The sequence below is a fragment of the Paralichthys olivaceus genome, chromosome 6 (genome assembly GCF_024713975.1).
Source record: "Paralichthys olivaceus isolate ysfri-2021 chromosome 6, ASM2471397v2, whole genome shotgun sequence".
Classification (NCBI taxonomy): domain Eukaryota; kingdom Metazoa; phylum Chordata; class Actinopteri; order Pleuronectiformes; family Paralichthyidae; genus Paralichthys; species Paralichthys olivaceus.
In genome coordinates this window covers 4,467,219-4,494,309 of record NC_091098.1, presented here as the reverse complement: position 1 = coordinate 4,494,309, position 27,091 = coordinate 4,467,219, and the positions used below count along the sequence as shown (strand labels likewise).

The window sequence follows — 27,091 nt, the reverse complement described above, 5'->3', positions numbered from 1 at the left end:
TCGTACACTGCAATAACATTCTTTACCACATTTGTCCTCATCTGTCACTGTTATTCTTGTTCTTTGCCATTCACATATGTCAGGGTTCACCATTAATATGATGATGCATCTTTTTTAAAAGACTGCATAAAGATGTGTCTGTGTTATATTCCAAAAATATAGCCTATGTTTTAGATATGTCAGGCAGCAGAGTGCCGGCTGCAGTATGTCGCTATCGAACGAACTTTAAAAAAAGATAACTGTTATGGGGAAGACGGGTGAAGGAAGAAGAGTCCTCACAAAAGAAACCAGGTGGATTCTGGGACTTTTGAGAAACCACGAGTCTTAGGCAGTGAAAACCTCTGGAAGTCACAAGTGAGGAGACTAAAGGTTTCCTGGGGAGATTCCTAAAGGTGAAGTGCCGTCTGCTAGAAAAAAGTGCTTCTCTTGAGGAAAAGTTAAAAAAAAAAAAAAAAAAAAAAGCCAGCATGATGATACAACTTATTCAACCAACTCACACACTTCTACCTTTCTTCCTGTTTTTTTGTTTTTTCTCTCGTTTAAAAGTGTGTGTGACTGGTCTCTGTGTTTGGCAGCAAGCAGAGGAGGCAGGACCTCGGGTTTTCATTGAGTGAACTATTTCCATTAAAACTGACCTGACTCTGGGAGCACATCAGTTGTTCAAAAAACTGGGTCTTCCATCAGATTGTTGCTTTAATCTCGTGTGAAGAGCACTTTTTTAGAGGCAGGGCTCACTTTTGTGGCTCGAGCCTGGCGGTTTTAAGAGGAGGATTTTCGAGCTAAGATTAAATCGTTCACCGGATTTCTATCTCACTTCATTCCTTCACTGATCTCTCTCCTCTCTGTACTCGTCATGACAGTGGGTGGTTCAAAAGTCAAGATGAGACACATTCTACAATGTTCTTACATTTGGAAAAGAAAAATAAAGTAAAACAAAATATCCACTTCAAACTATATTTTTTTCTGGGTCACAACAAGACAGACAATCTTCACTAAAAAATATCTTTGACTTTTTTTAATTATTACATGATAAAGTATGCAGTACCGTGCCTTTTGGCCTACTGATCCTGCCCTCTATACTACTAAATAGGGGATGGAAGGGGGATAAAAGTTGAGGTAAATGGAAATTTAAAAAAGAAGGGTTAATACGTCGTTATAACTATAGGATAAGGGGAGAAAAGCCCAAATAAAAGCTGCTTTATCTTCTTTTCTCACCTTTTAATTTTTTGCTCAAAGGGGTTTAACTTCCTTTTAAGGCTCAATCAAAAGCTTTTGTGCACTTTCATTTAAGGCTTCTAAGTGTTCATTTGCTTGTTTATTAATTCAAATTCTCCAACTTTTCAATCAGGCTTTGTGAAGCGCCACACCTGAAGTATCCATGCTGAGCTGAGCTGAGCTGAGGAAGGCACGGAGGCCGCCATGGCTGCGCAGGGCTGAGCCGAGGGCCGGCTCTCTCTCACTGGAAAGCCTGGTGGAAGCGAGGCAGTGTGGTGGTACTAAGGCTGGAGCTGAACATTGGGGGGAGGGGGTGCATGGGTCCGAGGCCCAGACCCCCACTGGAGCTCTGCTGCTCCTGAGGTTGCGGTTGCAAAGAGGTAAGAGGTGCCGTGGCGATGGCAGCTGCATGGGGCTCGGCAGCGTGCAGAGATGAGGAGGAGGAGCAGGAAGAAGAGGAGGAGGTTGCAGATGAGGTGTAGCCCATCACCAGCCCTCCTGTGTTCATGGGGGTGCTGTAGGGGGGCAGGTTGAGGGGCAGGAACCCCAGCAGATGGGAGAAGTCCATGTTAGCAGCACACAGAGACTCAGCGATCACCGCAGGGCTCTTGGACAGGAGGGGATCCCCGCAAAGCTCATCCGTCAGGCCCGAGGTGGGCTCCAGTCCGTCCTTGGGGGGCGAGGCAGCAGCGTGGGGCTCTGGACATGGCAAGCCACTCTGCAGATCCATGAGGAAGCTTTCCATCTCCACTTTCAAGGGCTTGTCCAGCAGGTATGAGGTAGATCCCAGCTGGTATTTGGGGGCTGGCTGGGGCTGGTGCTGCTGCTGGGGAGCCGGAGGCTGGTGGTGGGTAGGCAGTGGAGGGGAATGGTGGTGGTGGTGATGGTGGTGATGATGGTGGTGGTGATGGGAGAGTGGGTGAAGAGGTCCAGGGGATTCCATGTGGCAGCCCATGCCCATAGCTGCAGACAAGGAGCTGGGCATTAGGGACGGGTGTGGGTGACCCACCCCCGTATTAGACATTGCCTGGAGATGGTGGGGGTTGTACATGCCCATTGGAAAAGGGGCTCCACTGGGAAAAGGTTTGCCCATCATTGGATCTTTGTTGGGACCCATGCCGCACATCATTGGACTGAGCTCCTCCTTCACAGAGCAGGGCGGGGATCCGGAAGCTAAAAGACCTAACATATCTGGTGGCTCTGTCTTGATCTTCAGCAGCTCCTGCGAGTGGCTCTTCTTCACGTGGCGTGTCAGGTGGTCCTTCCTGCCAAAGCGCTGGGCACAGTACTGACACAGGAAGTCCTTACGGCCTGTGTGGACCACCATGTGCCGCCTTACATCCTTCCTTGTGTAGAAGCGACGGTCACAGTGGTCACATGGATGTTTTTTCTCCTTGGTGCCACCTGACGACTTCCCGGAGTGGCTCTTGAGGTGCTCCAGGAGAACAGGCGTACTCTCGTAGCTCTGCATGCACACTTTGCAGGTGAGATCCCCTGCCGTGGCAGAGTGCATGGCCATATGACGCTTGTATCCCAGCTTGGTGTTGTAGTGCTTCCCACACTCCTCACACTTGAAGGCCTCCTTGTTGGGGTCATGGGTCTGCAGGTGGTTTTTAAGGTGGTCTTTGCGGTGAAACATTTTCTCACAGAATGAGCACTGATGGGTCTTCTGTGGAGAGTGTGTGGCCATATGCCTGCAAAGGAGCAAAACAGAGACTGAATAATAAAGAAGCTTAGGACATGTAGCATTCCTTAATGTTTCTATTACTACTTCAGTCAAACCACTTGTGTGCATATATCAAAGAGTTGCAATGTTTCATAGTCAGGACCCAAAATTGACAGAAGCTTAGTTATGCAACAAAACGTACAGATCAGTATGGGCATGTTGTTTGTGTTGCACCTGATGGATGTAAGTCCAATAGTCACCTTCCTTCCAAGTTTGTCATTGGTCTCCACCAGCTGCTAAGGGAAATATCTGGCTCTGAATGCTGCACTGTGTTCACTAGATTGTTGCTAACTGTTACTTTGGACCAGAGCCTTTTCCCTGAAAATGGTGCCAGTGATGCTAACGATGTTGTGGTTTGTGAAGCGCTGTGCTGAAGACGCTATGGCTGTTTTCAGACATGACCTCACAATCGGTTCTGGACTTTCTCCAGTTTGACTTTGACACATGAACAACACAGCAGGAGATCCAGACAACAACACAGACATTTCAAAGTGTCCAGGTGAGGGGTGGCGCAACCTGCAGGAGGCAGGATGTAATGTATCAATTCCGCTGTGGAGATCAAGTGTTTATCGTTAGCAGTGCGTTGACACTGGTGTCGGCCCTTCTCACCAAAAACTCTTTTCAGACAACAATGTCTTCTAAGTGTGTATGGCACTGCCTTTTCATCCGGAGATTTCTGTATTCTTTTAGGGTTATTTTGTTGTGTGTCAACAAACCCACTCGCTCGCAATAAATCCTGCTAAGGGTCTCCTGCTGTGTTCACACATGGGCTCAGTCGGACATTATCCAGTCTTTTGGCTCGGGGGCTGGCTGGACAAACTCTGGAGACCGGCCAATGTCCGTAGATTATCGGGAGTTCGGTGCATGTCTGAAAACATCTTAACAGTATTGAGGAGAACTGCAGTGTGGTTTCTGAGGCTTTGTTACTATCATCAATCCCTTTCCCATATTAATCCAGTGTTAGTAAAAACATGCTTCTATTGCTTTTTTAAAGACAGACTTGATTATTGGTTTCTGGAGACTAATTTTTTAGGTTAACTCATAGAAATTATGATTATTTCCTTTCTGAAGGGGCTAAATGTGGATTCTGACAAAGCTGAAAATCTTTGCACCACACTGTATTTAAAAGGATGTGACCTGAGCAATGTGACGGAGGCTTTATACCTGAAGAGTTTGTATTTGGAGCTGAAGGCCTTGGGACAGTGTGGATGCGAGCAGTGGAAGGGTTTCTCTCCCGTGTGACTCAGGGCGTGGACCCGCAGCTTCTCCTCTGAGGCGAACAGAGCCCCGCACACCAAACACTCGTTCCCACTTGCTCTCCCTATCTCTTCACCCTCTCCTCCCCTCTCCCTCTCTTTCCCCCTCTCTCGCTCTCGCTCTCTCTCTGTCCGTGGCAGCGGGGCGGCGCTCCCAAACAGTTTGACGGCAGTCCGTCGTCCCTCTTCCTCCGGCGTCAGTGCGGTAATACGGTGTGAGGCATCGGCGGCAGCAGCTGCCATGGCAGCCCTAGAGTGCCGCTGCCATGAAAACTCAATTGTGGCTCCCCTGCCTCGCAGGCTCAACGTGGGAAGTTGCGGGGGGGTTATTGGGAAAAAAAAGGCGTCTGACAGCTCACAGGAAGGGCTGAAGATCCAGCAGTAACATGGAGGTAAGCCAAAATCTGTGATGAGATAGAGGGGACACTTGACACTTATTGTTTTCAAGCTTGTGGCAACATCGTAATACTTTGAAGCCTAATTTTTACCTCTTATAATTCTACTTGTCTTTCTTTTGTCTCTGCACTTCCCTTCGCTCCCTATGCGTCAGTCTCTCCTCTCCTTCTCTCTCCTCTTGTCTTCTCTCCTCCTCACCCAGTCCCAACAGCTATGGTTGGGGGTGAGTGGGAAATACAGCTCTGCATCTTTATTGTCCTGTGAGGAGAGAGCACACATGACGAACACAAGGTTAAAAGTGACTCCAGTCTCCCACCGGTTTACAGCTTTTAATGATAGTGAAATAGATTCATGTGGACGAATCAAAACCTCAGAATCCACGCACAAAAATCGAACCCCCCCAGCCCTTAATTCAACATGCCCGACCTGAATCCTCATATACCATTTGCAAATTCCACTTCAAAAGCAGATGTCCTCTGAGCTCACTAGGGGGAGCCGGAAGACAAGTCTGATGGACGTGACAGGATTAGCAAAAAAACAGTTTTGTGAATGATGACTCTCACTCACAGTACTTCAGTCTGTATAACAGCATGCGAAGACTGAATGTAATTACACAGCCTTATCCCTCATTATGTGTCTTCAGATGACACCGCCGTGCACAAATGCAGCTTTGTGTGTGTGTGTGTGTGTGTGTACACATGTATGTACTTGTTATGAAACTGGATAAGGCTCCTGAAATCCTCAGGAAACACAGAAACACACACAAGCCTCAGGGAAGAGAGAGGGTTGTGTCGGGTTGAACAGTGTTGTGCCACAAACTCCTGCTTCCTAGAACCAGTACTACCTGTCACTCTAAATTCAACAAATTCCTGACAACAGCGAAAACTGTCACAAACAAACCACAGTTTCAAAAAAAAAAAAAACCCACACACAGCGTAACTGAAAACTGTGTTGAAGCGGTTACTGTTGCTGTTTATTAAAATGAGCCGCACACGCTCGTGTTTCTGAGAGACCGGCTGAACTCTCTCCCCCCTCTCATCTCTGCATTCCCTTATTTACCCTCAGTGACCTCTGCGACCCCTGCTAGCTAACACACCAGCTAAGTCCAAGGTTGAGCGGACACACCACCGATCGCCATGTCAGCCGCGCTCCCAGCGTCAGTCACGTGAAACGAGTGCCGTAAACACATGTGGGCATATGTGACAGTATGCACACACACACACACACACGCACACACACAGCTCTGTAATGGCATCCGTTCTGTGTGAGAGGTCAATGACTTAAGAAATACGCTGGAATCTGCTTTTTGCAGATGCTTGTTATTGTCTCGTAGAGATACTGTAAACTGTAGGTGCACATCAACAATACACATATTAGTGTTGTGTGTGTGGTCCTGCAAATGTTTTCAAGTTACACTTGCGTGACGATGGGCTCACGCGTGTCTTTCAGTGTACATGTGCATACATGTGTTTTAGTTCTCCCAACGCGCGTGTCGTTACAGCGGCGGCTAAGAGGACCTGACACCTGTAGCGTAGTGAAATGGTCATCACCCAGCGGGGAGGGTGCAGGGGGGTGACACCCGTCCCATTGACCACCCTCAGGGAGCCCGGCTCTATTGTACAGCCTACCCACATCGCACATTCCTGGCCCGGACCATGCCGTGTTGCCCTGCCTCTCTCCGGCGCACACAACAGCACATACAACACGCAGGGTTCTGGTCACACCGAATGCAACATCATGTACCCCCCCCCACCCCCTGCCAAAAAAAAAAAGCCTGCATGCTCAAACAGACACACAAAGCCACGCACACAGACAGGCAGATACAGTACAATGAAGAGAGTCGCCACCGTCATGTTAGAGAAATAAACCAAATGGAGCTTGACCACAAAGGAGGCACCATGACAGACCACGTGGAGATGTAACCTCACGCATGGACGCGCCCTCAGGCCTGAACAGGCCAAAATGACTCGTACTGACATCTGCACTATCATCATGTTTTCACGACGCACTTTCACTTTTCACTACACATCGTTAAAATGACCTTCACATCTCTGATGCTTTGTTACCACACAATGCAGGTGAAGTGTGATAATAAGATAATATTCATATAAACCAGTTATTACTCTTCTTGACCCTGCTAAGCGGTGGATGCTGATGTTGACACAAAACACATTTAACTGTGATTTGACATCATGTGTTGGATGTTACAGTGATTTATCAAAATAAAAAAGCGTAGACACATTTAGCACATCCAATGACTCATATGGTAAAAGCAAAGTGCTAACAACGTTAACAACAGCACAGTTCTACTGAGGTGCCACATTAAGTCATGACGGTGACAGAGAGCCAGCATGAACAATACTGAGGACAAGAAAATGGAATTCAGCCGTTCTTTGGTTTTAAACTCTATCTAAAATAATGTGTCCTGATCAGTGTTACGTTCATGTTTCCTATACAGAGAGCTCTATCAAGGGATAACCAGGGCTTAGCTAAATCATAAAGGTGGCTTGTTTACTCACTTTAATTTTGATTGGCTGACATCTAGTCTTAACTAGTTTATCAATCAAACAAGCAAATTGTAGTTGTTTAGCCCATATTCACAATTTGTCTCATAGGGGGTTAAAAAGGTGTGACATCCTCTGCCCTTAACCCTCAACAAGAAAACTACTAAAAGTTAAGTAGCATTGCAGTAAAAAAAACAGCCTGCATCAACTAGAATCTGATATGTATAAGTAAAAATAAAACAAAATATATATACTACATTGGTATATTTAGTGAAACAGTACTTTTGAGCCTCTACACATACCTGTGACTTATAGATTCTGCAGTTATTGATTCTCTATTGACCCAAATCAACTGACTACAACTCATGACGCTCAGAATCTGTCTTGCATGTGTCACTACCGTTCACTTTGCACGCTGCTGTATGTTCCTCATTATGCTCCCTCACTGTTAGGTTTGCACAGTAGATCCATCATCATTAGTCTGCAGCTCATCTGTGATATACAGCCCCATCTCTTCCACATGCACTCATGTTCTAACACTCACAGCACCGAAACCCACACGTGTCTGTACATGACAAACATGGAAATAGAAATAATAATGTTTATATAAGGTAGAATTACACATACATTGAGTATGGTTTATATTCTTGTAGTTCCCTTACTGTTGTCAGCATTATTATATTTATCTTAAAGTGTAAAATCTAAACTCTCTTCACTCAACAGTGTATAATAGGAGGGAAGTTGCTATCTGTGCTTTTGTGTGATTCAAACTTTTTCCCGTCTCACTTACAACTGGAAAGTTTGAATAAAGAAATTGAAGGCGAAAAACAGACAGTGTGTTTGTGTATCGGTTGCTTAAATTATGCTTAGCTGAACTTCAGGCTGATAAACTCATCACGTGAAGGATTAAATCTGTTCTACTAATGCAGAAGATGAGACAGAATTCATTCTCAAGAGCTGTTTAAACCTAAGATGCATGCAAGTCCTTCGAATATTCACATCATCAAAAGAGCCACATATCCTATTAGATTATCAGCTTCTCTATTTGCTGACTGTCCATCCCTCGGTTTTAAACAACACCCACACATACTTTGCTTTCCTTCTGAAACGTGTGACGGACAGAACAAACTGACAACATACAGTCATGTTCATAGTGGTTTAAAAATGGAGCTCTGATTTATTCAGCTCGAATTCTGGGTGATAAAATTAAAACGAATTGATTTTTTTCACTCGTTAAATATGATCTGCCACTGACTCATCAACCAGCTGAGTTGAAGTGATTAGTTGATTAATTGATTGAGTTAACTTGTTGATTTTTTCCACTTTGTCTGATATGATAGTAAACTGAATATATTGGAGCCTTTGTCTGCATAAACAAGGACATCAATGCACTCTGGGAACTATTTTCTCAAATCTGAATAAACAAATTGATATATCAAGGATAGACTGCTGGTGAAAATAATTTGCGGCTGCAGTGCTATATGTCAGTAAAAGGTTATGACTGTGTCGCTTGTGATATAAGTCCAAACATTTCATTCTGGTCGTATAGGCTCTAGGTCAGAGCACACAGTGCCTCATCACCAGGGTTTTCCACCAGCACAAACTGCAGCCATTTCCAACCACTAATCACACCTCACCCTCACAGCAGTGATCACAAAGTATCCAGCACACTGCTGCACCATGGAGCTTCATTCCAAAATGGCAGATGCCGCTACGGCAAACACTCCACAGCACATTCACATGGAACCTCTGCTTACTTCCCCTAATCAAAAACTTTGAAAGCAGAATTGAACTGCCACTTTCCAACCGCCCGGGTGTCTTTGGTTTCTGTCCTGGATGAAAGAGCTTCCACATTCCTTTCCTGAGGGGTCAGAGGTCAGCCTCTGCACTGCCTGCCCGCCCGCCACGGCTCCCGCATGCTGAGTGAGTGGTATTAACCCCTTCACTGCCCCCCACAGCCATCACGCAGCAACATGTGAGATGGGCTTCAGTGTTTGCGAGATTCTTCACGGTGCTGATGACCACGATGCAGGGCTAAACCAGGCCAGACCAGAGCAGGCCGGTATCCTCTGCACGACCACGGCCCACATGGCAGGACGCTGTGGCTACAGAAGCTTCTTGACTTAACTATACGAACAAACTAAATATAGAAAGTGAGTTCATCGTGCGGAGCTTAGGTGACAACAGCCGCACTCATAGGGAGGGGGTGAAGTGCTCTGGGGAGGTGAACATGTTGCAACAACATTTGAGCTAAATAATAGAAAATGTCATGAACTGTATGAAAAACTTGATTCACTAAAATGCAGGGCCTCTAAATTACTCAAAATGATTGACTTCCCAAAGCATTTTAAGTAATGACATTCATTTGTTGCCTGGTTCGAAAAGTGCACATGTAACTGCACATGTTATAAATGTGTTGATTATTATCACATCAGTAAACTAAAATATAACTTTTCAGATGTGGTGTATTGTAAGTGTATTGTTTTTTCAACTTTTATTAAAAATCGAATTTGCGATTTTAAACACTCATTTCTGTTTAGTGCTGCTTTTGTGGCATACTTTGTATAATTGGTATTGTGTGTGACTTATTGTCGTTGCATAATAACAACAACAATAATAATATTAATAATAATAAAAATAATACTAATGAAACACATTGTCAGGGGATTTTCTCTTCTTCGGTCTCTGGGGACAGTAGTGAGGTAAACGAGCGTGGGATAAACGGATAAAGACGAAAAAAGGGAGGGAAACAGGATTCATATGCAGTGGTGGAGTCAGGGGTCTTTGCACCAGTCAAGTGACTCCAGAGAGAGGTGAGGGAGGGGGGTAGGGAAGGTGGGGGTGGTGGTGGCAACGGGGGGGGGTGGGGTAGGTCATGCTTTACTAAACACATTGACCAGAAGTGGCAGATGACGACAGCATTGCCGCCACTAACTCACTTCAGCCAAATCCAAAAACATTTCCAGCAAAACTAAATTCACTTAGCCTGGTATTATATAATATTAAATTGAATTACATTATATTACATAATATTAGATTTGATAAACTACATTATATGATACTGCATTAATTTATATTTTTATATTTAATTATAATATATAATATTATGTTAGATGAGATTATTCGATTTTTGGGGTGAATTGGGCTCACTAAGAATAAAATCTCTGGTTCTTGTGATGGATAAATAATTTAACAGTTCATTCATTGTCAAAACATTTGGAGGATTTTTTTTCAATTAAATAATTTATCAGTAATCGATTGATGGAACAAGGAAATGTGTCCTGTCCAACTTTTTAGATTAAGGAACAATAATACACAATGTTGTCTATCAATAAGTAATTCAAGTGACAGATAAATCACGTATTAATAATGGTTACACGTTGGACTTTCCACTTAATTGCATATGCACAACTTTTACAGAAGAGCAAAAGACAAAGTTGATTAATTAATAGACAGAAATTGTTTTATATGGATTCTTGAAATCAATAACCAACCAAACATGTGAGACATCTGTTTACAGCTTCACATGTGAGGACTTTGGTATCATGCCTTGGTTGAGTTTTATTCACTGAATGATTAACCCAAACAATGATCAATCCTGAAATTAATTGGTAGAAGCAGTTACACAACAGCTTTGGTGCTTCAACTAAATGATGGAGAGAGCAACCTGTAAATAAACAGGGTTTTTAAAGCACTTTTTAATTGGCAGCATGCTGTAATTATTTATTTAATAGAAATGTTTTTTACGTAGATATTTTTCTGAATGAATGAATGAGGACTGTGTGATTATCATGTGATTTAAAATGACTTACAGGGGGATTTTATTGTCCTTCAACTTTGCAGCAGGCCTGAGTTTTGTTCTGCACCAACAACACAGCTCAAACTCTCCGTCTGTTTCAACCTCTCTCTGCCTCCATCCTTCCTCCCACCTCCCCTCCTCCACCCCGAGGTTTCAGTTCCTCTCCCGCGTGTGTTTTCTGACCCGGGGTGCAGCTCTGCACACGGAGGGGCGGATGGAGGGGTGGAGGGGGAAGAGGAAGGAGTCCTCGCTCACAGCCAGAGCTCAGCTCTGCCAATGCCAAACCCTCACCCATCCCGACAGTTAGTCCCAGCCGCCACATCGGGCCGGGATGTGGCCGTGAAACCAGAACTGTAGCCCTGACTAAACATAGCCCAGGCTGTGGTCTGGTTTGGAGGGTGTGGGAGGGGGAGGCAGGGCTCATCTAACTGTCACCAGGGAACACCTTTACTTTACCACTGCACTGACTTCTGCTCCTGACTTCACCCTTCACCACTTCCACCCAATGAAAATGTTCCTTAACGTTTCCTTTATCGGCCACTGCTTTTCAGACAACATTTAACTGATCATCTGACTGAACACTCGCTGCACAAGAAGCGGTGGAGTTTTGACAGTTTTGATGCTGCTGGTGTCTGGGGGTTCTGTGAACATTTGCATCATTACAATATATAAGAGTAGTATGAACAGTGACTCACTATAGAAACTATTAATGGATATTGCTGTAGCTGTGAGGTAAATTCTGTATTTATCTTTATGTATTTGTATTATTTACTATGACAGGTTACATGCAATTTGTATGAGGAAATAAGGTTGGCTGCTGTTTGGTAGAAACTCAAATAGAATCATAATGTCTCATTAAAAACAGCAAAGAGACTAATGTGAAGTTGAATTCAATGAAGTCACTATCTATGCTTAATATAAACACACCTGAATATATACGTATGTTTCTATTAAGCATAGACAAAGGACATGTTAATGGTCTGAGGAGAATAGGTGTCATTGAAGGCAGCATATAATCATAATAATCATATAATATTCATGATCATTAGACAGATTAAAGGCCTTAACCTTGATTAAATGTTTTTCTATGATGATTAGACACAAGACTGCAGCTTCTGTCTTACAGTTTTAATTCTCCCCTCCAGCAGCCACTTGATTTAAAAAGCACATGTACTCTGAGTGCCCATTGGAGTGTTGCTCTTACACTGAGGTGTGGTCAGACGGCATTTCTATCTCGAGGCGGTGGAAAGGATGGAACTTTTGACCAACACAGACCTGGTCTGAACCTTCACTGGTATTTGAAGGGCACATTAAGAAGACATTTGTCTATAGTACACAATGCGTGGACACTTGTCACACACAGTGGCACACAGCAGATGGTAGATGGTCCTAGCAGATCGCCTCCTCTGTCGACCACCATTACACGACCAGACCAGGAGGCTGTAACCTGGCTTTTAAAGGCAAGATTAAAGGAAGATTATATAAAACCCTTGTGAACCATGACCCTGCCACTGCCACCAACCTTAAAGTGATTTTCTCTGCTTTTACAAAATAAAATGATCTAAATTCCAGCTTTCCCACCTCAGCCAAGGGATAATTCCTTTTTTCAAAATATGTCATATTTTTCAAAATGCCATCATTACCATAGGGGTAATGTTTTTATGTGCAAATTTAACATCCTCATAAAAACTCATAAAATGGAAAAGTTTACTGTCTTATATCAGCAAGTTAGCATGTTAACATTTGCTAATTAGAACTAAACACAAAGTGCAGCCGAGACTAAAGGGAATTAATTTTGCAGGTATTTGGACAAATAATTAAAAAAAATAAACCAGCTGATAATGAAAAGATGAGATGAAGAGTCAAGGCTCATTTCAGGATACATCTTTTAATATAATCTATCCATCCAACAATAAGGATTTGTTATTAAAAAACAAAAAGGCCAACATTACTGCAGTGCTAGTGAAAAGTTTCAGGGGTTAACACAGTCATTTGGACTAATCCTCTGATCCTCTGGGGATCATGAATATCAAAGTAAAAATGTAATCGTGGAGACCAACAATCGTTGGGACATGCCTGGAGTCCTGTGTCAGGAAGAAACCATTTTTGTGGCAGAATGTATTCGAAGGCACTAGAGAGGTTTGTTTTGTAATGTTAATGTATGTGCATTAATTCATGTTGTCATGTTGTTTCACCAGTTGGACCAAAAAGAAGGATGTTCATGGCCAAGAGGAGGCAGAGTCTGCACCCTGCTGCGCTCCTCAGTGCAATCAGATCTTAAATAAACATCACAAACAGCATTCACAAGTGGTGTATTATACGTGTATATGTCTCTCAGGTGGCAAACCACAGAGCAATTGGCTGACCCCCAGGCAGACGAATATGTGACTTCAACGTCAAAGTATATGATATCAAATAGTGGGGAGTTGACCTGAGTAAGAACAGCATTTAAACATACAAATGTAATCAACAGAAAAGCCAGTGTTAAGGACTCTGTGAAGGGCACTGCAAAAAAACCACATCTCAACCTAAGACGTCATACTGATACATTAAAGTTGGCGTATGACAACACAGCTGAACTGGGAATAAAAGAAGCAGATGTGCTTCAGAGCAAAATGCAAACATATGTTTCTATCTCCAAAACAAGATGATCTACAGAGAATGTGAGGTCACAGTTGTCCATCGGCAGCACAACAGAGGAACACATTGATGGTGTAGCCGAAGGCATCAGCCACGGTATCACTATAAATCTTCTACAGACTGTCCACGCACAAATGTGATGCAAGACACAAAAACAGACACAGATGATGGCACAAAGGCACAGTACGACGGTGGAAGTGTATATTAGATTCACATTAACAAGCTCTAATACAGTGTGTGTGTGTGTGTGTGTGTGTGTGTGTGTGCATGCATTTCTGTGCTATGTTGAGCTGGTGAGGAGGACACAGGGGTCAGTCAGGTTGTTGGAGGTGACACTGAGTCCACTCTGCCTATTTGACACTGGGTATGTCTGTTAAGCCATTTTCAGACATGACCTGTGGGTAAAACCCGGAGTATTGGCGACGTTGTTTACCCAGAGTTTGCCTTTCACACTTGGACAGCTGGAGGTCCTCTGCTCAGGTACGTTCACAACAGCAACAAATCATTTTCTTTACAACACACAGACACCGGTGTTGGTTCTCATCACCACAAACTCTCTAGACATCTTGGAGATAATTGTTTTCTCTTTGTTTTTTTTTTCATTTTTGCGCCTGTCGCGCTTTAAAGCATCATCGACCCCTCACTCGCTCGCGGTGAATCCAGTGGGGGGATCCCCTGCTGTGTTCACATATCAGATTGTCCTGGATTTCTACAGACTTTATACCAGGAGGCCAGGCAGAGAGAGTTTCACTTGGACACACTTGCACCTCCTCCAGAGAAACTACGGAGGGACTGCAGAGTTCAGTGCATGTCTGAAAGCAGCTCTAGCCGACACTGCAGGCCACACACGCTCACACTAGCAGTGTCAGTACCTAAGCAGACATCAAAGGAAATTACATAACTTCAGTTTCAGTGGCAGCTAACTAGCTGGGGGTTAACGTTGGGGGCTAACGCTGGAGGCTACAGCGTTAGCTACAGGAGCTGTTGCTCCCAGTGTTAACCCCCTGTGTTAGCCCCACGCTACGGCGTCGACGTGACGCAGAAGCATAAACTAGGCTTAACACTGGGGCTAACACAGGGGGTTAACACTGGGAGCAACAGCTCACAGCTGTAGTACAGACTCACGTTCTCTCCGACCACAGTTGGAGCTACGACAGAGGGGCAGCTAATGATACCTATACCAGCTCTTTTCTATTAAGAGGCATGAACATTTTTGGTGCAGGAACCGATTCACTGAATGTGAAATTCTTAGTAAATAAAAATGTTTGAAATAACAATTCAGCCGATAGCTGAGGGTTTTTTTTTGTTTAAAAATGTTAAAACAGCCATCATCAATTTTTATTGATATTGTGTTGGTCACTTGTTCAACTAACAAAGGTGCATGACAAGATGTATTCCCATGTTTATAAATTTGATAAGGAAAAAGCAGCTAGCGGGAGCATGGTAGCATTTTTATATGTTAACAAATTGCAAAATCAAAAAACACACTGTTTCCAGAAATACAGAGTGTCTGAAAACAGACACTCTGTATTAATAATGGACAAAAGATCCCTATATGGTGATGACATAATACTATATGTTACTGACTGTATCCCCTTATAAGAAAAGATCAAAATGGCTTTTTGTAAATGGCTCACTCTACCACAGTCTCTGTTAGGAAGAATAAATGTTTAAGAATGAATATTCTTCCAAGATTTTATTTATACGCATATAAGAAAGAACGCATTTCTCATTTACAAGTAACAAAGTCAAGGAATCCAACTTTAAATGTATCTTACTCCTCCAAAGATGCATACAATTTAAGGGGAGGATATAAATGACTCAGTGTACTTGTAAGCTTGTAACCTGGTATCCTATTCATTATGGCTATACACTTTTGGAAATAATAATTAAAAAAAAAATTTAAAAAAAATTTACTCTTCAAGTGTTACATTAACACTGTCGAATGTACTGTGCATAAATAAATACAAGAGGAAACAAATCGGAAAAACTTCCTAAAACAACTTCCTTTTGCAGCACCAACTCATAGTCCCACTTTCATCCCCCTGCTCTCCCTCTGTTTCTTCTGCCCATCATCCTCCTTTGCCTCCATTATGTCCGACCCTCCGTCCCTCACTCATCTCTTCTTTCTGCCCTACATGCCAGTTCAAACACCCAGAAATCAGCCATGCAATCCTCATCTTTCCCTCTTGTCTCTTGCTGTTTCCCTTCCTCCCTCTCCTGCTGTGGTCGACGCAGACGGCACGCGTTTGGGAGGCACCTATCAAAATAAGTCTATAGTTTCGTGTCTTCCACTGTGCATGTGCGAGTGAGTGTAAACTGGCACATACTGTAGAACATCTCCCACAAGCATTAAACCACATCAGATTTAGATGTCGTGTTAGCAAAAACACAAAGATCATTATCATAATCATCATCATCATCATCATCATCATCATCACAGCCATGACTGTCCTGATTACCACCATCAGCTTCACTTGTCTTTCTCTATGTCCCTCCTTCACTCTGTTAGTCTCTCTCCAAGGCCCAGACGGGGACCATGAGACCAGGGAAGACATCTGTGTAACACACATCCTTCCTTTAACGACTGTTGGGGTTTGTTTGAGACAAATTAGAAAATGATCTGGCTCCACAAACAAAGATCTGTACTGATGCTAATTAAATATCCACCACAGTTGGGGGTGGCTGTTCCTTGAAGAAACTTTCTCACCAGCCACTGTCTTCATCCACACAAGCACATTGGCTCAAGGACTGATAGAAAGGTGCATGTGCATGTAGTACACACATCCTCCCATGTGCTGCTTTGTCCAGACTTCAATATAACAAGCAAAGACAGAATAACCAGGGGTTTTCTTAATGACAGTATCAGGCCAAGCAGGATTTGTGTGCATGTGTGTGTGTGTGTGTGTGTGCAGAGGTGATTCTGGGGAAAGCCCTTCTGGCAGGGAGTCCTGACCGTGACACGGAGCTCCACAGCAGCCGGAGATGTGGGCACAGTGCCAGTGGGCGTCACGCCAATCGCCCTCCCTCTCTATCTCTCTTTCTCTCTTACTCACTCACTCTCTCACTCTCCATCATGTTTAAAGAGCAGAGCTTCTACAGACACTGCAAACTTGAACTCTTTTCCACAACCGCTGGATTCCCCACTTGCTGTCAATACAGTAATCATATCCAATATTCACTGTATTAAATATAAAATATTGAGTCCAAAATTAGAATACAGCTGATGACTGTAACAAAGTTAAGGTTAATCAGAGGATTTTTATATTGTGATCATTCTTGAAAACCTTTTATAAATCATAGCTATTTAATGAAACCAGAATGAATACCTACTAGACGTCTGGTGTGTGGCATGTATGAAAAACAATTCAGTGTGAGCTAGCAGCTTAGTTATTGAGGAGCTGGAGCCAAAAAAGACTCAACAGTCGGTGTTGTGGCAGTGGTTCGGCTCTGTCTGCAACCAGTGGCTTATGTCCAGAGCGGTGAGACTGAATTTAAGCCAAAACCGAAAAATAATGAGCTGAAAGATTCTAAAAGTAAAGCTAAAGGGGAACTGATTCATCACCAGGAGCTGCCTATAACATGATACGCAGTTATACCATCCATTGTTGAAGAAGAAATGATAAGAGCAGCTTTAGTATTGAAGGATTTTCCAAGAATTTATGTGTGTGACAGTGGCCTGGCTTGTAATCAACAGGGCTAAGCTACATAGCCACCAGACTCTATTTTCTGCAATGATAATGATGATGATGATGATGATGATGATGATGATGATGATGATGATCACATCGAGAGTTAAAAAATAACTGATGTGTATTTTTTTCCCTATATTTGTGTAATTACCACCTGAGACCACAGAGGTTGATGTTGCTGCTGCTCGGCTTAAGTTACATCATCACATATGAAGTAATATTTCACAGTGGGGTTTTTCTACTTTTAACAGAGTACAAAATGGGAATCCACCTTGCAGGTCTTCATGTTGATATTATATAGTTCATAATACTGTATTTGTTTTTATATGTGTATTTTTTTACTGTTTAAAATGGTTAATGTGTGCGTATGACATTATATATATCGCTCTTATTTCTTATCCCGTCTGTCTTGTAAGAAAATCTTGAGCTCTTTATGATTTTCTCATGAATTACAAAGCAAATGAGTGCAGGAAATCATTAATGTGTATTTGTTCTCTCTCTCTCTCTCTCTCTCTGTGTCAATCAATCAATCACATTTTATTTGTGTAGCCCATATTCACAAATCACAATTTGTCTCACAGGGCTTTAACAAGCTGTGACATGCTCTGCCCTTAACCCTCAACAAGAGTGAGGAAAAATGTGTCATTGTGTTGTTTCGACGCTTCTTCACACTGAACATTTTAGTTCTATAGAACTCTTGCTGTTACACTGAATAACTGTTTCACACCCTGTTCAGCTTATTGTTGAGTTTCTATTTTTAATATCATGATTTAAATGTAGATTGGCGTTGTATGATGCTATTATTTGTATTTCCCTAATTTCCACAGCCACTTATAAATATAAAGATATGAACTTTCAACTGTATACTCCTCAACAAGCAAAACGCACACCCTGATGATTTAGTTGCTCTGGTTGGAACATATGAAGCCTGTGGTTGGTGGGAGCCAGTCCATCCAGCCACTGGGACTCTGACACTTTTGTTTCCCGTGGCTGCCACCGGCTCTCTCTGAATCAGATGGGGTCAGCAACAAACAATCTCTAAGTTTGGCAACGTCAGCTCAGCTTAAAACAACAGGCATTGTTCCACGGGCTTTTGTTTACAGAAATCTACAGGTTTCAACAGACACCCACAGCCTTTCCCACTTTTTTTTCCTCTTTCCTTAACCTCTCTCATTCTACAGCTAATTTTCCTCTGGTTTGTATCTTGTTTGCTGGAAGCCCCGCACCCAACCACACTCCCTTTATACCCAGTCTCCATGTGTTTTTGTAAAGGATGTTCAAGGTTATGGAAGGGAAAAGGAGGAAAGTAGTGTATGTGTGTGTGAGTGTGTGTGTGTGGGGGGGGGGAGTTAAAGGTAGAGACTTGTAAAAATAACATTCTTGCATAAACAGGGCCTTGAAAAATGGGCAGTGGGCAGCTCGCATTCCTCAAATTTTTTTGAAACTTGATCACGTTGCGAGAATCGGGGGGGGGGGGGCTGCAGGCACCTCGAGCAGATGACAGCCGTGCGACAAGCGAGCAGGAGAGAAGCAGAGAGATGCACACAGAGAAAGAGAAAGAAAGAGAGACAACATAACAAGAATGAGATGAAAACAGAAGAGAAAGCAAACAGCAAAAAGACTGAGGAGGGCAGATAGCACAGACATTGAAAACAGAAGCAAAAATACATGAGTGGTTGTTTCAGTTCAAAACAGCAGTGTTGCATTTTGTGCATTGGAGACAAAAATCATCTCGATCAATACAATATTATGGTCGTTGACATTTCGGTAAATTGGCTTTCTTGTTTATTTAAGTTTAATGTGATTCTCGTATCCGTTCACTGTATGTTGAGTGTTTTTTCGGAGTTTACTGCAAAAAATGACATAACACAGAGACGCCCCAGATTCACAGGCCTGACAGAATCATATTAGAACAAGCTGGTGACATGGAGGGAGTCTCTTCTCTCCAGTGTCAGAGCTCACAGATGAGTCTTTGTGCTGAAGCAGAACAGTACCTACTGGGTAAGTGATCACAGGCCAGCCACGCAGTCTGGACATAACAGAAGAGGAAGCGATACAGCCTACAGTTGTTTTCTTAATTGATTCCTTTTCCGTGAAAAATGTAAAATATGGGATGATTGATTGTCATAGAAGCTGGTTTATTTTCAGATTTATAGGTTAATTGAGTATAACTGCTTTCAGACATGCACTGAACTCCGGATAATCTCCTGACATTCTCTGGACGGCCTGTATGTGTGAACCCAAATGTTCAAGTGAGAGGCTCCAGATTTGCTCCTGAGTTTTTCCTGCCATCGCCCTGGTAAAAGCTCAGGATAATGTCCGAATGAGCCCATGTAAGAAGACAGCAGGAGATTCTCTGATTCATTCATTTCATGTCTGAAAACATCTTCCCCTTACTGATAATGATTGACACATCTCATGGCATGACATGAAATCCACTTTCTATGTCAGTGTCATTGTAAAACCCTGTGTTTCCTCTTTCTGCTACCATTCTTAAGTCTCTGCCAACACAGTGTTTAGGCCACAGAATCCCTGGCCTCGTGTTACCTTTGTAAAAAATGGACCCAAAGCGTTACACACAGTGTGGCCCTCACAGCTGAGGTATTAGAATAGTAGGATCACTCTGGTAGCTTTATGAATCAAATACTACCATATTGTGACCGTCAAAAATTCATTCCGGCTAAAATAGCAAAAAAATCAACCATCTTAATTGATATATCATGCCATACTATGCTATGAGACTACAGCCATTTTCAGAGGTAATAATGTCCGCATAACTTTGCCCAGTTTGCCTCTCACATATGAACAATGTAGCAGGAGATTCCCCGCTCAGACTCATTCACAACATCAGGGTAATCTCCTGAGCATTCAGGTGGAGGGTGGTGCAGCATGCAGGATGCAAAACGTAATGTATAAATTCCGGTGTGGAAATCACATGTTTTGGTCACGGGCCTGTTTCACCAGATCTCGTCTTTACAGGTTGACATCTTCGTCTGCGTCTTCTACGTATTTGTATTTTTGGGATGGTTCTTTTTCATTTTTGCATCTGTTGCATGGCCACTCTGTCCTGGATAGCACAGTGAAAGCAGTTTTCTGGGTTCAACAAGTCACCTCCACATGTATAAATATTTCTGACTGTCCAGAATGTGTGTGACATACGTTTCTTTTATATTTTCTTTGACCATTTGGACTCTAACCATGTTTAAACTCTGTAAACCTGCACCTGGCAATTGGGCTATAGTTCGGCTATGTCCCAACTTTAAAGCTGACAATATTCTATAGTTTTTCATTCAAAAAAAGAAAAGGACAAATGTTGTACACCTCCTGACTTACTGGTCCCTACTGAATTACCTAGAAGAACTGGGCCACTATAGTTTTTCTGCAAAAGTTATTCAAACAGGAGAAAATACATTTGTCAGGGACTATTTTCAGCAGCGGACTGATCCACATTTGGAGCACTGTATTTGGGGCAGCAGGATGGTGTATTTGGGATAGAGTCAAAATAAACTGCAGTGTGTGTGTTCATGGTGATGATGGAACATGTCACCGAGTGCAACAGCGTGACTCACTGATGTGTTTTTAATAGTTATGGACAACAATGGAGCTCTGTGGCACAGAAGAGTAAGCTGTAGTTATTTCAGACTGTGATACACACACAGCACTTGTTAGTAGGATACATTAATTTAATCTTTATGTGTTCACAGTAGGAAAAAGTATAGACTGCTGCCAGCTTTATACCTGAGAGCTTTTCACATGTTTGCTAAATAGAACATTTAATAACCTGGAGACATGTGGACAGAGATCAGACAAAGGACAGCGTGACACCAGTCCAACATGGTGGAGGTGGTGTTTTGCTTTGCTGCATCTATGGTTGCTATCCACTAATGATGTCACTGCTGATGGCAGCAGCAGGACAGATATAAAGTCTGTACAGACACTGTGTGCTTTCAACCAAAGCATCAGCACATTACACACAACTGACGAAGAAGGTCATGTCTGGTTGTTTGACTTCTGGGATTTATGACCATATAATAACTATGACGTCTAACTTGCATTAACATTTATGTTTACATGTCTTTGCAATGTCACATGTGGTGTGGTGTAAATACTAAACCCATATTAAAACTTTTAGTTTTTAAAATACATTGACTGATACAAATGCACTATTTGAAAACGACTGACATTTTCTCCCTGACTGGGTCTAATCATTCATGATTTCATCAGTTCAAGAAAGTAAACCCCAGGTTTTGTTTTGTCGCGTTTTGGTCTGGACGGACAGAAAGTGAGATCACATTGATTCGTCAGGCCCCTATCACGTGACCCCCTTCCTGAAGAAGAAGGCATTAGTCTCTGCTACGAGTTTAGAACACAACAGGGATTATCAATTACAATTGCCGTGCAACAGCTGGATTGCTCGTCCAGCTGTTGCACAGTTAAATTCTGCATTTTACAATGATACAACTGTTGACATGAGATATTCCAGCAACCTGTGACGATTCTGCAAGTCCCAAATAAACGCTTCCTGTTTACAGCAGCACATGCACGCCCAGAGATGGTTTTCGTTTGAAAACAGCATATGTATCATTATGGATGTAACCTATAAGCAAGCACCCCCAAACCAACAGTTTCCCTCCTGTTTACACCTGCATGTGCATGACCAGTTCAAGTTATCGCACACAATGAAAAATGTGTGACTGTTCTTATACATGGGTGCTGCACACAGGGTTTACTACACTGTCAGAGTTGGGTCCTCTCACCTGAATCTAAGACCTCTGCTGGCATTTACAACAAAGCTTTTTTTTTCTGCCATGGTACTTAGAGCTAATTATAGCTTCACCGAGCTGCTCGCAAGGCTGTGACTCTTTAAAGACTTTAAAGTAACAGGGGGTGAGATGTCGAAGGTGGCATTCACTAGTCGTGGAAAGTAAACTGATGGGATCCTCCATCAAGTGTTTGAGTAGTGGGCTCAAGCAACAAGTGTTCATGTCAGAATCAAGTGAGGGGGATTCACTAAAGATTCAATATTGCTAAGCGTTGGTATTAAATGAGGGAATGCAGAATCCCTTCAGTATCAAGGGGCCACCACTATATCACCTGGATAATGCACATTTTCCATCGTGATTATTATGGGTAGTTCACAGCAGCTCAAACTCCACTGTTTTTACAACTATCTTGAAGTGGTTGACATTATTTTTACTTAACTCATGGATTGTAGGGAAAACAGTTCAATACACACACAATGCAAGCTAACAAGACCTCGAGAGGTTTAACAAATATATTATGGCGAACCTAAGAAAGAAAGAATCGACAGGGAGTCTCTTCAGAAAGAGCGTGGAGCTCAGGAGTTATTTATTAACACATTTTAACACAGCACTTTCCATCTCCCTCATTTGAATGACTGGGAAGCCAGAGGGTGGTCTTCCACCTCACTACCTCTCCAACACGTTTCGTGAATGTGTGTGTGTGTGTGTGTGTGGAATGTAGGGAGCTCTGTCTTTCTCTGGGAAAGGTTTAGGTTTCAGATGGAGGGTAAAATAGTTAACAGATTGCCCAGCATCCGTAGGCCGGCTCTTCTTTGCACGCCCATCCTCAGCCCCTCCGTGCCTACTACGTCCTCTCCCCCGCCATGTGCGGCGGCCCCCGCCAGTCACTGCACATGCAGCAGGTATTCAACTGCAAATCACAGTGGGACTAAACATTGTATGAGCCAGTATAAAGTATTGATTGGGTTCTTGGTGGCCATGCTGCCATCTAGCTAAGAACAACGGGAGATCAAGCGGCCATCTTCACATCCTCACATCCTCACAACAACTAGCACACAGCAGGTGGATGACTTCACACCTGGTCTGAACAACTGAGATCATAACTGGCTAAATCTCGCTGTATTTGTGTCGATAATCTGGGTAATGATGCTGAGTCATGTTGACTGAGCCTATCCAGCCCATCTGAATCACCCACGGGTCAGAATATACTCGCTGTTAATTATGTGTATGCAAGATGGCTGCTTTAAGTGTCATGTGTCCACTTGGTGCGTAGGTTGTGGGTTAAAGGGAAACGTACACGACATGTAAGCAAGATTCAATCCCCACACCTCGACAGGGTCAGTGGGCAGGTCAGCACCAACAGAAATGGCAGACAGAGAGAAGTAAACTCACTGTTTTCACTGGTTTTATCTTATTTTATACTTGAAATCTATGAAAATATCACAATAAAAAGGTAATTTTTAGACCTTTAAACTGCTGAAACAATCTGAGAGAGAGACAAACTACTAAACTACTAAACTAAACTATTTGTGTGAACTGCTATTAAATCATTTTTACACAATCAACATTTAACTCATTCAACCAGGGCTTTAAGGAAGATGCCGCCTCTTTTTAGAATCTGGTGATTTTTTTCAGTTTTGAAACTTCAGAATACTTTATTTTCTTCTTCCATTTCCACCTGGTGTCCCAGGAGCAGAGGGCCACTTCACTTTGACTTAAAACATAGGTTCACACACACACACACACACACACACACACACACACACACACACACACACACACACACACACACACACACACACACACAGATAGCTGCTACTGAAAGTCACTCGCTGGCAAAATGAGACCATCCAACCAAACCAGCCGAGTGAAGAGGAGGCTGACGATGCGAGCGGATTGGCCAGGCCACACTGGGGCGGGGGAGACAGGAGAGGGCAGCGGGGAGGGACAAACAGGGATGGGAGGAGATGGGGGTGAGTAGCAGGGAGCGAGGCAGCGTCACGTGACTGAGTCCAGCAGAGAGTGTTATAATAGGCCCCCTCTCGGAGTAGAGAGGCAGAGGCTGGATGTGAACCAAAATCCCTCTACCACACACAGGCTGGCCATTGTTGGCTATTCACTGGACTCCATCTCGGGGCACTTTATCATTCAATTAGGACAGCTTTCACACCGCACACCACAGAAAAGAGGCCTTCAATCAAACTGAAAACTTCACACTGGCCCTGGAGGGAACGCAGAGAGGGGACTCGCAGTTGTCACCCCACTTTCATTTTTCCAACTTGTTGTTGCTCACAGAGAGCAGAAAGACAGAGAGAGAGCCGAGAGAAAGAGGGGGAGAGAATGGATGGAGAGATGTGAGGAAAGAGGAGGAGAGAGGAGGAAGTCCCTCTGAGTACCATAACATGTTTGGTAGCATGTGTTTACGAAGCTGGTGGAATGCATTAGAGTGGGTGAGGGGTTAAATTTGGTAAGTGGTCGTCGGAGGGGCGGGGGGTGGTGGGGGGGGGTGCAGAGAGTAAGAGTAAGAAAAGAGGGAGAGTGAAGGAGAAAAAATGGGGGGAATTCAAAGCTCTGAGAGGAGAATGGCAACAAGGAGTATACTCGAAGGAAATAATGAGAGCGAGAAGTACGCTTGAGAAAAGAGAGGGAGACGGGGACATGTGCTGTGAGGGAGGGGCAAGGGGAGGGGGGTGGGCAGCTCGCAACTGATCAAAACACGGCGGTAAGAGTGGGAGGAGGCGGGGGGGGGGGGGGGGTGAAGAGGAGGGCGCAGGCTGGTAAACAAGTTGGAGGAGGGAGGAAAGCAAAGGAGCGAACAGGTGAAACAGGACATGGAGGAAGACGTGTGTGGTACTAAAACCGAGACTACATCCATTCTACTAAGTTCTCATTTGAAGACGGTGTTTTCAAACTGAAACGATCTCTGTCCACACAAGTGTTTCTGATCCAAATCAGATTTAATCCACGTTCATGCTAACACGCCTGAAAATGTACATCACCTGACCCCCCAGGTACACTGGGCAGGCACATGCTGCTGTAAACAGGAAGCATTTGGTTGTTGGTTGCAGAATTGTAGCAGATTGTTTGAATTACATCTCTTCCGTTGTATCATTGTAAAATGCAGAATTTAATTTCACAACAGTTGTTTGCAGAAGACAGGGTCAGTCTTCTAACTGATAACCCTTGTTGAGTTCTACAGTAGTCTAATTCCACTTGTTTTCTTCCAGAAGGGGGGGTCACGTGTTAGAAGACTCAGCTATCGCTACGTGATGACCGAAAGACCCAATCAGCAAGTGGTTGTGAGTGTCTTCATTTTCAGAAATCTTCATTTCTAGCCATACAGACTAAAACGCAGGACCAGGGACCAGCAACGTTTCCAAACCTCTCCGTTTAAGAGAAGATTGTAATGTGTTTACACTCAGTGACTAATATATAATGCACTATAATGTAGTTATATGCAGATACAAGTGTTTAATGCAATGTATTGTCAACTATAAATACTCTCCTGAATATTATGTCCAATTATACTGTGTATGCCTTTGGTAAATGATTATTATGAGTTAAATGAATCCATTAAAACACATATAAGTATTTGTTCAAGTGTGTTTGCAGCTTTGTTATACTGTTAACTATACTATAATTCATTAAACACAAGATAACAATGCTTTACTTACAGTTACAGTTATAACTATCATATACTTCCTACTGAATCATAGTGCATAATTGAGTGATAACAATTTAGAGTATATGCATTCCACTCATCACACACACTGATGGCAGACACTGTATCTGTGATTCTGTTTTCATCATTTGTTATTTTTTAGGCATTTAAATGATAATTTAAGATACAGTCCACTTTGTAGTAAGTTTGCTACTTTATAGCACTCTCTATGGGAATTACATCTGTTCACTATATTTACCTCATATAGTTGACTCATAGAATCCCACAATGCATCACAAAAATGTGTCTACAATTCATGGTTACTAACCGAGCAATATATACCATCATTCATTGTGCTAACGCTGAATGAACAATAAATGACAGAGGGACAGAGCAGGGTGAAAATTGTAACTCGTCATAAAGATGTAAGAACGAACTTTATGTTTAACTTCATCTTTTTACCCAACACTTAACAAGCACTGAGACAAACATTAAAGAAACACATGTTAGCAGACATTCAGATACAATTATTGTAATTACAGTCATGAAAACAGAGTGAAAAAAAGTCGAATAGAATAAGAACGATAAATAATGAGAATACAATTTATAGTGCAAGAAAGAATAAAAATCCTGAAACTGTAATTAATAAAAGGCAGCAGTGTATCATTAAGCAAAATATGTATTTATTCATTATGTTCAGTAGCACAAAATTGACATTGGTATGGCCTGTTTTATTTTGTAATCATTTTTCAATCATGTCATGTACGTCACTGCTGCAAGTGGTGAAATAATAAATAATAACTTCAACACTTGCACTGATAATACTTATGTACTCTGAATTAAAAACTTAGACTTGTGATTACTTATTTTATTATCATTTATGTTATTTATCTATTACGCTAGTTGTTCTTGAAGAAAAGCATCTGGTTTTCAGAACTACAGTGGACTGTAACAAGAAACCAAGCATGCATACAGTAATGACACATGAATATTTAACAGTACTGACAGAGCATTTGCATGTACAGAACAAATGTCAATAATGCTCGTCTCTACATTTGAACTGACTGATGCTGTCGGCCCTCCTCTTTACCTCTCTATTATCACAATACTCTTAACCGCTAATCTCAACCAGTGAATCGATCAATAATTGAAAATCAGTCATCTCATTATATCCTTCATGCTCAAATATTGGGAGAAACTCCTCATCTCCCAGCTGCATTTCAGACAGCAAACACTCCAGCTGCGGAGAATGTTCTTTTGTCTGGCGAGGGAGCTGGAGGTTTTGCTTGGCATTATTTGGTGAGTATAGGGGATTGTTGAGCAGGGCGGGGCGGTGGAGGCGTTATTAAAAATCACTTCAGAGGAAGGAAGAGGGGATGTGTCATCAGACACTGTGGCTACATTCTGCTTTCTTCCACTTTCTCCCATCTGCTCCCTGC

General features: G+C 42.8%; 1 protein-coding gene across 3 annotated transcripts in view; it reads right to left on the bottom strand.

Annotated features, from left to right (window-relative positions):
• Nucleotides 1-1,000: 1,000 nt before the first annotated feature.
• Nucleotides 1,001-27,091, bottom strand: part of plagl2 (pleiomorphic adenoma gene-like 2) — a 36,818-nt gene continuing 10,727 nt past the window's right edge. For 2 of the 3 annotated variants that reach the window (XM_069527009.1, XM_069527010.1), the window contains exons 2-4: nt 4,686-4,851; nt 4,106-4,601; nt 1,001-2,909 (exon numbers count right to left, since the gene is read on the bottom strand). In XM_069527009.1, coding sequence (XP_069383110.1) covers nt 1,457-2,909; nt 4,106-4,440 — 1,788 coding nt within the window. In that variant the 5' untranslated portion in view covers nt 4,441-4,601; nt 4,686-4,851 and the 3' untranslated portion in view covers nt 1,001-1,456. The remainder of the gene's footprint in view (nt 2,910-4,105; nt 4,602-4,685; nt 4,852-27,091) is intronic. The other variant, XM_069527011.1, reaches the window with a different exon arrangement.